Below are 12,648 nucleotides of genomic sequence, written 5' to 3'. Positions count from 1 at the left end.
GCCTTTCGTAAAGCCTTTATTTGTCTCCATTTGGGAGCATCCCACCCCACAGTTGCACATTGTGTAATAGTACAATGTACAATTAGATGCTCAGTAAACGACAACACAAATGGTATGGATCTGTGAGACTGTGTGAAATCTGACATCTGATATTGTCAAATATATATTTAGCATGTTTCTATCAAGTAATAAACATTTCACTTAATTCAACAAATGCCTTATGAAAGTCTACTATATGCAAGACACTATATGGGCATGTGCAGGGAAAAATAATAAAAGACAGACACGTCTATGACTTTACAGGCACTGATATTGTTAATGGTGGGATAAGAGAATTAGTATACAAGGCAAAAGATGATGAATGTCATAAAAGAGTACAAGGTCATCTAGGATTTTAAAAAACGATGAAGTCGTATCCGTTTGGGAAACCAGGGGACGACTTTAAGAAGAACATGACATTTTAGGCAGGTTTTGAATGATGGGCAGAATTTTGATATAGATTATCCAAATATATATATATATATTTTTGAGACGGAGTTTCACTCTTGTTACCCAGGCTGGAGTGCAATGGCGCGATCTCGGCTCACCGCAACCTCCGCCTCCCGGGTTCAGGCAATTCCCCTGCCTCAGCCTTCTGAGTAGCTGGGATGCGCCACCCACAGGCATGCGCCACCATGCCCAGCTAATTTTTTGTATTTTTAGTAGAGACAGGGTTTCACCATGTTGACCAGGATGGTCTCGATCTCTTGTCCTCGTGATCCACCCGCCTTGGCCTCCCAAAGTGCTGGGATTACAGGCGTGAGCCACCGTGCCCGGCCCCAAATATATTTTTTAAGAGCTGACGCTTAACACAATTAAATGACATCCCCACTTGAAGTGAAAATTTCATTTTGTATCAATAAGTGGCATGATTTAGGTAGTGTGTGTGTGAAGAAGATAGCAGCGAAGGACTGTGTGTTAACATGTGTTTTCATATTGTCAGACTACATATTTCTGACAAAAAGCAGATTTTTGTAAAGCCCTTTGTAAAGTTCAATGGCTTTGCTACAAAGTGAACAACAGAGGGCATTTTGGACACAAATGGTACCTCACTGTACGTGTGTATTATTGGCCCAAATGATTTGCTCTTATTTAATTGCCATGAAGTCTTTCATCTCGCAGCTATACAATAATAGTTTCCATATGACCAGTGGCTCTGCTATAAATAAGATCAAAAGCAGGAGAAAGGATTTAATAAAAGAAAATGACATTAAGAGTAGCATTAAATCAGGGGAAAAATACCAATATCCAACTCATTTTTTTTTTTTTTTTTTTTTTTTTTTTTTGAGAATAAAGCATCCAGAGTACTAAGCAGCTTCCCCAATATCTCATGAAAGGTCATTTTACAAGCAGTAGGTAGATGCAGAACCCATCGTGTGCACCTTAGAGTGGCAATGATTAAATTGTGGGGGTGTGTGTGAGGGGTAGAGGGCGGAGTGTCCCACTTAAGAGTCAGCCTGGAGAACAGGTAATAGGCCAAACAGTGAATTTCACATTGTAAACAGCGCAACTGCAATGTGACAGTGGCAAACACTCATGTCTCTGTCCTTTTCTGTTCTATTTAATGAAGAAAGACTTTTCGGTAATCCAGAGTTTCTCAGAGAATCATAACATTGCTCAATGCTAGTACATGAGTTCTGAGAAAGGAAGTTTTTTTTGGCAAGGCACAGTGACTTGATATGAAAAGCCAACTTCCCAAACAAATTTTTTTCTAGTTCTTAAAAAAAAAAAAATTACAATGTTAATCTCTATTCCCGACTGGATAAACAGCTGCTAATAACCTCCAGCTCCCAGGAGAGGAGGCTTATTTCCTTTCATCTTCAGACTGGTGGATACCTGACGTGCACTGGCCTTTAGTGGTTCCACATGTTTTTTGCTTTGCTTTTTTTCCCTAAACTGCTTTGGTGTGGGTCTTGCCAAGAAGTCAGGTCTCTTTTCCCCCTCTCCCTTAGATCGCATCCAAACCCTCAGAAGATATAGTCAGTTACGTTACTGCTTATTTGAAATAGTTCTTTTACTGTTGGTGTGTTTAAAGAGGAAATTCAAGCACTTATAATATCCAAAGTAGACTAGAGCCTGGGCTCTTGTATCTTGAAGCCCTGTGAGAAAAATGACCATTTTAGTTTCTTTCACACTGAGCTAATTATTCACTTGAGGGCTGGTTATGTTCAAAAATACTCAATTTCTAGTAGCATTGCTAATGCGCTTACTTATGAATACTTTTATCTGTCTGTGTTCTGAATAAAGGAGCAAACTTCAATGCTTTTTCTTCTAATAGGAAATGCCCTGCAGAAGACTCCAGAGCCAGCCAGCCCCTGGAGTCTTTCTCACTTGCTCCCAAGCACCTGCTTTAATGGTGACCTCAGTTCTATATCTCAAGATTCAGACATTTTGCAAAACAGCTTTTTAAACAAAAACCAGCTGTTTCCCATCTAGACTACAGGGGGAAAATTTTGGGCAGCTTACAGAAACATTACCCAGAGACTACCATTCTCCAATAACTTTCACACACTTTCAGCTCCAAAAGAGACCCGTCCGTGTGCAGAAGCCAGAGAGAAGGCAAATATGAAATTAAAATGTGGAAACTCAATACTGTGGTTTTTGACAATGTGTCCAATTAACTGCTTTAAAATGAATGTGGCTATTGTATCAGGACAATGCTTCCCTAAAGATGTCATTTAACTAATACTGGACAGATCTTTTGGTTAAACTCAACTTTATAGTTCTAAGATGATTTATGGATATAGAGGAAGCTATAATTATGCACAACTGTGAATGTCAACCAATTAGGTAGAACCCTCACAGTACAGAAAATGCAATGCTACAGTTTTTTTTCTTTCAGTTCTCACTCCTAAAGCTGCTTTGCCTAAACCCTCTTCTTACTATGAACCCATTTTAAACTTCTGTTTTCTAAGCAATTAAGATACTTTTGATTTGAAAAATTTACAGCCACAGTAAAAGTTAAAATAACACAACGGCCACAGAATCTGAAAAAATATAAAATGGCCAAGGCCTAATCTTGGCTTTTAAACGGTGCCAAGTTGCTCCAGTATTTTCTGTTTTGGTATGAATGACATAACTGAATTACTTCATGAGTTGCTACTTTAATTCCTAAGGGTGGAAAATTCCATGAGTTAACTTAATTTGGATGTAAAAAAATATACATGAAAGCTCGCTCTTCCCGTGGACTCTCATGTGAAATATTCGAGCCAATTGCTGGAGCTGCCGTGCTGTGGAGGGGCTTTTCACCCAATGCAGCCCTGGCTGGCAAGCTACAAAGGCTGGTATCATCAGGCAATTTTCCTGCTTCCATTTGGGTACATGAACCTTTATTTTCTGTTTTTGTCTTTAAATCAAGTTTACTAAATGGCTCTGCAATGCCTTTTCTATCCTGTCTCTAACTGTTGAAATTCTATGTGGATTCAAATACGAGCTCAATGCCATCTTTTCTGGGAAGCTTTTCTTAGCTGTCTGAATCGCTTCTCAGGTCATTTCATAATTCTGCCTTGCATTCTAGTTAGACCCATGTTTGTATTATCCTCCCACCAGGATAAAAGGCCTGTACGATCAGATACATTTATGCATCCCCAATAGCAACTGAAGCACAGTAGATGCAGAATGAGTGAATGAAAACATGTGTATTTTCTAATATATACAATATATACTTTTCCCTCCAGAAAATCTGCTTTCTTGAGAAAGTAAGGGTAATATTACATTTTTTAAAATGCACAGTTGTGCCTATTCCAAATTATGGATAGTTTAAGTTTATGTCCTTGTAACAGTTCATTTAAAAAAATGATGATTACCGTGCTATTAAAAGTGTCTGCCTTTTTTTCCCTCCATAATTTAAGAAGAAAACCATGTTAAGAATATGATGAGGTTATAGGGTCTGTTTTAAATATGTGTGTGTGTATATCTTTTATATTTTAAAGCTGGGAAAGAAAACAAGGTTTTTGTTTGTGATTTATTTAAAATTCATGACTCCAAGATGCTAAATGCTAGAGAACTAGGATTTGTTTGTCCTAGGTGCAGAGAGAGCAGGGTTTTGAGGTAAACATCCAACACTAGACTGTCTGTTTCAACATCATAGGGTCTGAATTTGAGTAAAACATGTATTAATGTGGAAAGAAGGGGAAATACATAATGTGACCAACCGCGTTCACATCTAGGCATGCAGAGTGTTCTAATCACTTTTCTTAGGGGTTGCTGAATAGAGCTTAAAGGATCTCACTGCTATTGCCGTATTCAAATCTTTTTGACTTAAATATTTAAGTTAATATATAAATACTAAGTGGTAAATTCAAGGATTCTGCAGTTGTTATAACTAATCCATGGTTAAAGAATTTCTTCAAGTTCTTTTTCCTCCCTGTCCTTTTTTTCTTTTCAGTTTTACGAAATCATGTATGATACTGATAAAGATCAAAACTTTCAGTTGAGGTTGCTTATCTGCTCTCCGAATTACTGGATAGTTGTGGAGATCAAGAGAGATGACGGAATGCTACAGAAGGCAAATATCCTAATTTAAAGAAAAACAAGATAGTAGCTATTGAAAGATGATGTTGATCACCAATAGCCTGGGTGAAATTCTATAACGGGCTATTTAGAAAATAGTTTTGAAAGTGCTCTGAAACAGAGGCATGGCCTCTCAAACTCAGTCTGGTTCCACCAGAGCAGGCATTCTGGACAAACCTCATTTCCTGCTTCACAGGGAGCGCTGCACGCCTGGCCTCTTGTGACAATGCTCCGGCCGAAATGAGAAAAGGTGGGCTGCACAGTGTGTAAGGAGGGAGGCAGAACCAGCTGAGAGATTAAATTCTAAGGACAGAAGACAGCAGATGTGTAGAAAGAATGTCTAACTCTGAGCCTAAAGGCCTTCTGGTCAATTCCTTCCCCTGGAAATATTTTTATTGGTGGCTTTGATGTAGGCCTTAGTAATACCCATCACATTTGCCAACAACAGAGATGGCAGAGTATGTGACTGAAGGAGGGCTTCAGGGAAACCATTAAACAGGAATCAGGAATCAGGCTGAGGCTACAATATGACTTTCAATGGGGTTTCATGAAGTTTTGTACAGAGACAGCAAAAAGTACACAGTGAGACTGGGGAGACATGTGGCTTACAGATTTCAGCTGATTACAAATTGAATATACATCAGCAGGACAATGAAAGCATCAAACACAAGAAGTTTTGTTAGGTGGCCTTAATGAAGATATAAGGTACTGAATGGGGGAGGAGACAGATCCACGCTAGTCCACTTGATACTTGCTTGAGCACTGTGTTCAGTTTGCGATTCTACACACCAAAAGGTTCTTGCAGAGAAAAAGGCATCCTTGCTAAACTCGGGAGAATGCACCTGGAAGTGATGGTGTTCATGACAGGGAGTCCAAACTTTTCTTCGGGTTAAATATTTGAAGATACTGATGTTTCATCTAGAGAAAAACACTGAGTAGACAATCTTCAAATAACTGAGTTTCTCAAGTGCTTGTTGGACTTGACTTGGGGACAATTCCATTGGGCAGAAACATAAGGACTGTAGAAAAAAAGCATATTTGGGCTGGACATAGGAAGAACTTTCAATCATTTGATGAAAATGAACTTTATGGGCATTTGGCGCTAGCCACCCTTGAAGGCAGAAGGCTGATCAAGGCTTGTTGACTGCTTGGTGGGGAATCTGTAGGAAGATTTCAGTAGAGATCATCTCTAACGCCCCTGAGAGTCCATGGGAATAACTGCTTAGAAATGAAGGATGCACTCAAATAGACACAGAACTTTATGGAATCAAAACCTGCGAAAGCCCAAGAGAAGCAAGACTAAAGATGCTGATGCCTCTGTTGACCTATCTTTGTTGAAGAGGTCCATATAGAAACAGAATTTTCTGACTCCTGCAGCTCCCATGACTCTAAACCAGTAAATGGCACAGCACATCAATGCCCACTACCCTCTCTTTTTGCCAAATATTATTGGCAGAGCTAAACAGCAATTCGTTGCAGGCAGTCTAGTGGCAACTAAAGCATTTTCTTGGATTTCATTAGTTAAGTCAAACTAACAGAATGGTTTTTGATATCTATCACTCACAGTTTTGAAATGGCTATGGTATTAGGATAAAGAGGAAGTCAGCTGAGCAGTGTGGGATATAGTACACAGAGTGCCAGTCTAGTTGCTGTTTTTTCTGGTTTCCTTGTGTGTGTATGTGTGGGGGTGGGGCGAGGGGGCAGGGTCTCACTCCGTCACCCAGGCTGGAGTGCAGTGGCATGATCTTGGCTGGTCTCAAATTCCTGACCTCAAGTGATCCACCCGGCTCAGCCTCCCAAAGTGCTGGGATTACAGGAGTTAACCACCACATCCAGCCTCTTTTATCTGGTTTCTAATCCTGCTACTGAGTACCCATGGTTTGGTCACTTCTGCTTCCTAGAACTCAGTCTTCAAAAGAAGGGCAATGGGCTAAGTGATTTCCAGGATACTTTTAGAATCTAAAATTCAGTGGTTTGAGCTCTTAACTATATAAGGAAAACTAACTGACGTTGTCCTGTGAAGCCCTAAGAGGTAAAAGCTCTTGTGTATTTAATGTCAGTTAAATAAAAAGAGGCTTCTTTGCCTAATGAATGCTTTTGATAGACTGTATTTAATCCAAAGTAAAACTAAAATTGTTACTGAAAAGAGGAAAACTGGGCTACGATCCACTTTCATTGGTGGTTTCTGAAATGGCTTCCACACCACCCACCAGCAGGACTCTGGAGGGATGCTGTGGAAGACAGGTATGGGGAGTGAGTTTCACAGGACTCCCCCATCCCTAAGTCACCTAGAACAGTTTCTCACAGGGGATGACCACTCCTCCACCAAGCAACCATGTGATCGTTCACTACTACTGGATAAGAGCTGGGCCCCTGGTCTTTCGGAGGGCATAGCAGACTGGCAGGCAGCAATCTGCTTAAATACACATCTTTTCCTACTAGTCTGTGAATTCCTTGAGAGCACAGAACCTACACTTGGTAACCATGGATAAATGTTACTGAAATGAATAAACAGGCTTTAAACAAAAAGGATCTGAGAGCTACCCTAATGCAATATATGGATAGTAGAGAGGATTTTTTAGTTCAATGATCCCATCATCACTGATTCTACCAACAAATCACCAGGAGCACACAGAGTCACAGAAAGACATGTTCGATGTGGGTTTTGTTCTTACTCAGTTAAAAAAGAGGTTAGGGAGGTCATTTGAAAGGCTTCTTTTCAGGTCTCATCTGTGGATCTGAATACCGAATGAATAACAGAGAGAATTGTATTTGGGAAATTGACCTTTCAATAATTTATAAGAAATCTAAAATTTAATATCAGGATTAACCATGGAGGTCTCTGAGGCAGAGGGAACCCCAGTTGGTAAGCGTTTCTAACTAGGGTAGTGAAGACCTGGCTATTTCCTTATTCTCCCACATGCAGAGATTTCTGCTTTAATTCTAGAGGACAAGTGGGTGGTTATAGTAAGAAAAATAACTAAATAACTGAAAATTTTCTGCCTCAAGGACCCTGGTAGGGAGAGTTCACATCTCTTAGGCACTCAGCGCAAACACGTCGGTTTAAGAATAAGTGGGTAGATAATGTGGGTTTTAATCTAAGCGTGCCACCACATTGTAGGGAAAGTTCTCTGTCTGTACATTTGGGTAGAGAGCTGCTCTGGGAACCCAGCCATGGAATACCTGGAAACTTCTTTTGCCAACCAACACTTATCAAGGTTTGAAAATCCTAGGCTCCCAGCACTTAAAATAAATTATCAAAAGGTGTTCTCATAGATAATCTGTGGCGAGTGTGCCTGGTAGTAAAAAAGAGCACTGAATTTGGAGTTGATGTGCTTGAGTATCCAGCTACGTGACTTGCGACTAACTGCTCAAACCTCCTAGGGCTCACTTTACTGACACCTGAAATGGCCACTACCGTCATCCTCACTGGGTGGCTGTGAAGACTGCCTAAGACAATGTACACGGCACGCCTAGCAGAGGGGTTGCCCACTCATGTGGCACTCAGAAGGTTTCTTCGTGTCTTTTCTCATGTTTCTGTGGATGATCTGTTTACGGGGGTCGGGGGGGGGGGGGACACACAAAATGTAATATGTGGGACTCGAGGAATTTACAATAGTTGGTAAGGCAGAGTCATACCCATAAAAGATGCACAGCTATGAAGAGCTGGGTAAGACAAATATCTAGAAATGGTATGACTCATAGGGCTGTAAGAGTAGAGAAAAAAATGGCTAGCATGGGTGGGGTAGCAAGGGAAGGCTTCCTGGAAGAGGAATGATTTGAGTCAGTACTTTGAGAATGGGTGAGTATTAGGTGTACAGAGATAAGCAGATAGGGCTGCCCAAGACAGAGAGATACAAAAGTACTGAAGGAGAACATACAGGGTGAATTCTGGTAATATCCACAGCCTGGTCTGGCTGGAAGACTTGTTGCAGATTGGAAGGGCTCAACATAAGGCTTTCGGTAAATGGTAACAGGCTTCAAATGCCGAGCTAAGGAGTTATCTTTATTCTGTAGATAATGGGAAAGCTAGGGAAGGTTTTTGAGCAGGAAAGAAGCATAGCTGAATAATATCATCCAGAAAGCTTGTAAGTATACAAACATCCACTCTCGTGTTATGAGCCATGCCACTGTGAAAAAAAGTCCCTTTCATTATACTAATACTTAGTAAATCACTGAAGACCTACTTCAGAACTCCAAGGAAAACATTTTATGAATCAAAAGCTAAGGACAATATGTTAGCAATTAAATGAGATAACAGCCAAGGCAGAACCACAGTTTTCCCCACCACGGTTTCAAGCTGCTGCAGAAAGAAATGCTTATATCACCTTCCAAGTTATCAAGCCATTTTGTTTTGATTTTTGGAAGGCAGAGAGAGAGGGAAGAAGAAGAGGACGGAGGTCGAGAGGACTCCAAGCTGTCTGCTCTTTAATCAGAAGGAATTACTAAGGAGAGTCAGAGAGGTGATGTGCTCAAAACAAAACCGGGACTGGGATGGGTATCAAGTTACTGCAACTCGCTTCCGCTCCAGAACAACAAACGAAGGTGTGTAGTTGGGAATGAGACTCTCACCAGTGCTTTCTGCTGAAGTTTCCGGTGCATACCTCCCACGGCTACTTTATTTACTGCAGCTGGCCAAAGTTTTATAGCCTGTTTCATGTATTAAAATTCAAATGTGGAAAACATTACCAGTATCCTCCTTGAATTTTTTTGTTGTTGGGGGGAAGTGGGGGGTGAGTGTTTTATTCTCCTTCCCCTTAAACTTCCTTTTTATTGTGGAATGTATCAAATGGTCAAAGACTAACTTCAGACTGATTAAATTCAAAAACTATTTCCTTTGTTCTTATGTTTTTGTTTTAAAATTCATACCAGTTTGCACGGGAAAGATACGCCAAACCAATCTCTTTCACACACATTAGTGTCTCAGGCTGAGGAGCTCAGATTCTGGGGACTCACTGAATGGTTTTCAAGAAGAAAGAGAGACTGCAAAATCCCATTTGGTTCAAAGGGCAGCAGGTTGATGACATGCCACATCTTTGGAGTTACGCTATCATCTGGCTGGCTCTGTGGCTGTCCTTGATTGAATATTAAATGTCTTTAGAGAAGAAAACAGGAACTTTTCCTTATCAGCAAAACTAGTGGCTTTATTGCGTGTGTGTGTGTGTGTGTGTGTGTGTGTGTGTGTAAGATCCAATCGAACAGGTTTCTGTGTAATATTGGCTAATTATTTCCTTTTTTCTACCATTTTATCCTATCGTCTCACTTTCCCTTCTACTGAGGTCAGTTCAACTTCCCATCTCCCAAAATAAGTCTAGTCTGTTCCTTCCATCCCACCTCTGATTCCACCTCTTAATCAGACTCAGAAAGAAGGCAATTCAAAGTCCAAATAGTTCCAAAAAGCATTTATGTATAGTTTAATATTTAAAAGAACCACTTAACCTACATCTGGTATTTAAGAAAAACTTTACATATTTATGGAAAAGACTGTCTCTGAAGAAATGCCCTGGGTGCATGTTACATCCGTTTAACATATGCAAAATGAACACAGCTACAGAAATTAAACTATTTTTCTCTTGATTGAGAGCAGATATACAGAAATGGTTGTAAGTCACAGATCTGGCTTTTAATAAAGCCAGATTTCTTAATTAAAAGCAGTATTGTTTAAACACTGTAGTTAAAAAAAAAAGAGTTGTACAAATGAAAATCTCCTATTATATGCATCCCAAGTGTATTTAACACATTACCTGAGGCCAAGCTAAATTAAAATCTAGACTTTCCTTTTGTAAACTCTCAGCAACTGCCATGAACATACAAACAATTTTTATTCAGTGATGAATTTTTAGGGCAGAGGTCAAGGCAAATAAAAAAGATTTCACTTTGGCATTCAAAGATATCTTTCCACATTTTAGATGTTAGTTCATTGCTTCTATTTATAAACCAGTATTTTTGGTTTCAAATTGGTTGCAGATTTCAATACTACACCATTCAAAATGGTACTCTTAAACTTAGTCTTTCGTTAAGAGAAACTGAAAAAGATGGACAGGAGAATACTATTGAGCAAGTATTTAAAAGAACCTCATCACAATTCGTACATATTTTGCATTTCCTTTGTTGAAACCATGCTTAAACAAGAAATGCTACAGTGATAATGGAAAATAGACCTTCATCCAAGCAAATTTTAACAAGCCTGTAAGGGACAAAACAGGACACTAAGGTGCTTAGAGACCAGGTAGGAGCTTGTGAGGAGTGGAACTACAGAGAATCACTCATCAAGTTCATTCTCCACCACTGTAGTCACCTCATCAATTGTCATCATTTAATATTCTGTTAAGAAGAGCCTCTGAATCATCATAAACATCCTCAAAAAGAATTATCTCCAAAATCTTTTCAAAGTAATGAGGGAAAATAAAATCCAACTGTAATATGGACAAATTTTCTTAAATATTATTCAAATAAAGACTTACTCTAAATAGGTAGAGGTAAAGCTACTCTATAAAATTACACAGTCCCACACAGGGTATGTATATGAATAAATAGACCATGTGTTTCTATCTCCCAGACTCATAATTGACAGACACTATTTTGGCTTCTTTAATTAAAAAACAAACAAACAAACAAACAAAAAAAAACCTAGAATTTGAATTACTAGCAATGTCCTATCATAATATGAACTTCAACTATACACTTTGGCCAGGGTCACCAAAATGAGTAATTCCAAACACCAACAATGACCCAGCAATTCACTTCTAAAGGGAAACATCTATCTGCACGAAACCTCAAACATGAATATTTACAGGAGCACTATTCATCATAGCCAAGGAATGGGAACAACCCAAATGTCCATCATCTGATCAATGGATAAATTTAATGAGGTATGTCCATACAGTGAAATATTGTTTGACAATAAAAATGAAGGTCTAATGTGTGGCAAACTATGGAAAAACTGCAACAGTCATACTAAGCAAAAGAAGCCAGTCAAAAAAGGCCACTACATGTTGCATGATTCCATATATTCAAAATATCCAGAATAGGTAAATCTATAGAGACAGAAAGTAGATTAGTGGTTGGCAAGGACTGAAGTAGAGGGGATGGGGAATGATTGTTTACTGGGCACCAAAGGGTTCTTTTCTTTTTGCAGGAAGCAAAAATATTCAAAAAACTAGACTGTTGTGATGGTTGCACAACCCTGTGAATACATTAAAACATTTAAATTGTACACCTGAAATAGGCTCATTGTATGTTAAAGTATATCTCAACAAAGTTGTTTTTTTTTTCTAAAAAAACAAAACAAAACAGCAGCAACAGTAGTATTTATACCTGAAATTCTAATTCTACATGATAACTGTAGAGTCTACAAATTTTATCACTTACCATGAGTGAATGTCTGTTGGCTGAAAGAAGGCCAGTTCCATACCCTGAGCCCAGACCACCCATGGCTCCATTATGAGAAGGTCCGATGATTCCATGCATGTCCCCATGACCACCAGGCATAGCTGTGGATGGGCCCACTGCATGGTTCCGAAGAACATGAATAGCATCATCCAGTCTTTCTAAACGATCTTCAATTCGGCTTTGCTGTTGGTTAACAAATGATGCAAAATTTGATTTAGCTCAAAATGCGTTTCCAAATTATATAAGTAAAACTTCAGGTGATAAAAACCACACTGCGGGTTTCTAAATACACATTTCCAATAAAGTATATTTCCTTAAAACAATAATGCAAACAGTGTTATTTTCAGAAAACTGATAGAACATGTTAATGTTAAAATTACAGTGTTACTTTTCATGAACAAACTAAATTCAATAATTATTCCAGGACATTACAACATACATGTGCTATACAGTACTACCTTAGCTTGAAAGATAATATAGATTCATTTCAGAAGAAAAAAACATTCATTGAATTTAAGGAACTTACTGGCAGGCATTACGTTAAAAGAGTTTTAAACAATTACCACTGAAAAGATGACCTATTTATAGTTTCTCAACTAAATTACTTTCCTGAAGGTATATTTCTTTGGCCTTCCCTATGATATATGACACAGTGCTAAGTACCAAATCAAAGACAGGGAAGAGCATACGGATGATAATTTCTTG

The 12,648-nt window shown here is 39.0% G+C and overlaps 1 protein-coding gene across 42 annotated transcripts in view; it reads right to left on the bottom strand.

Annotated features, from left to right (window-relative positions):
- TCF4 (transcription factor 4) overlaps nt 1–12,648 on the bottom strand; it is a 373,037-nt gene that overhangs the window by 19,567 nt on the left and 340,822 nt on the right. For all 42 annotated transcript variants that reach the window (XM_003926049.4, XM_010336782.3, XM_003926050.4 and 39 more), the window contains one exon: nt 11,923–12,126. In XM_003926049.4, coding sequence (XP_003926098.1) covers nt 11,923–12,126 — 204 coding nt within the window. The remainder of the gene's footprint in view (nt 1–11,922; nt 12,127–12,648) is intronic.

This window comes from Saimiri boliviensis, chromosome 13 (genome assembly GCF_048565385.1).
Source record: "Saimiri boliviensis isolate mSaiBol1 chromosome 13, mSaiBol1.pri, whole genome shotgun sequence".
NCBI classification, from domain to species: Eukaryota; Metazoa; Chordata; class Mammalia; order Primates; family Cebidae; genus Saimiri; species Saimiri boliviensis.
Note: the sequence above shows the minus strand (reverse complement) of the source record. Positions and strands in the feature narration are given on the sequence as shown.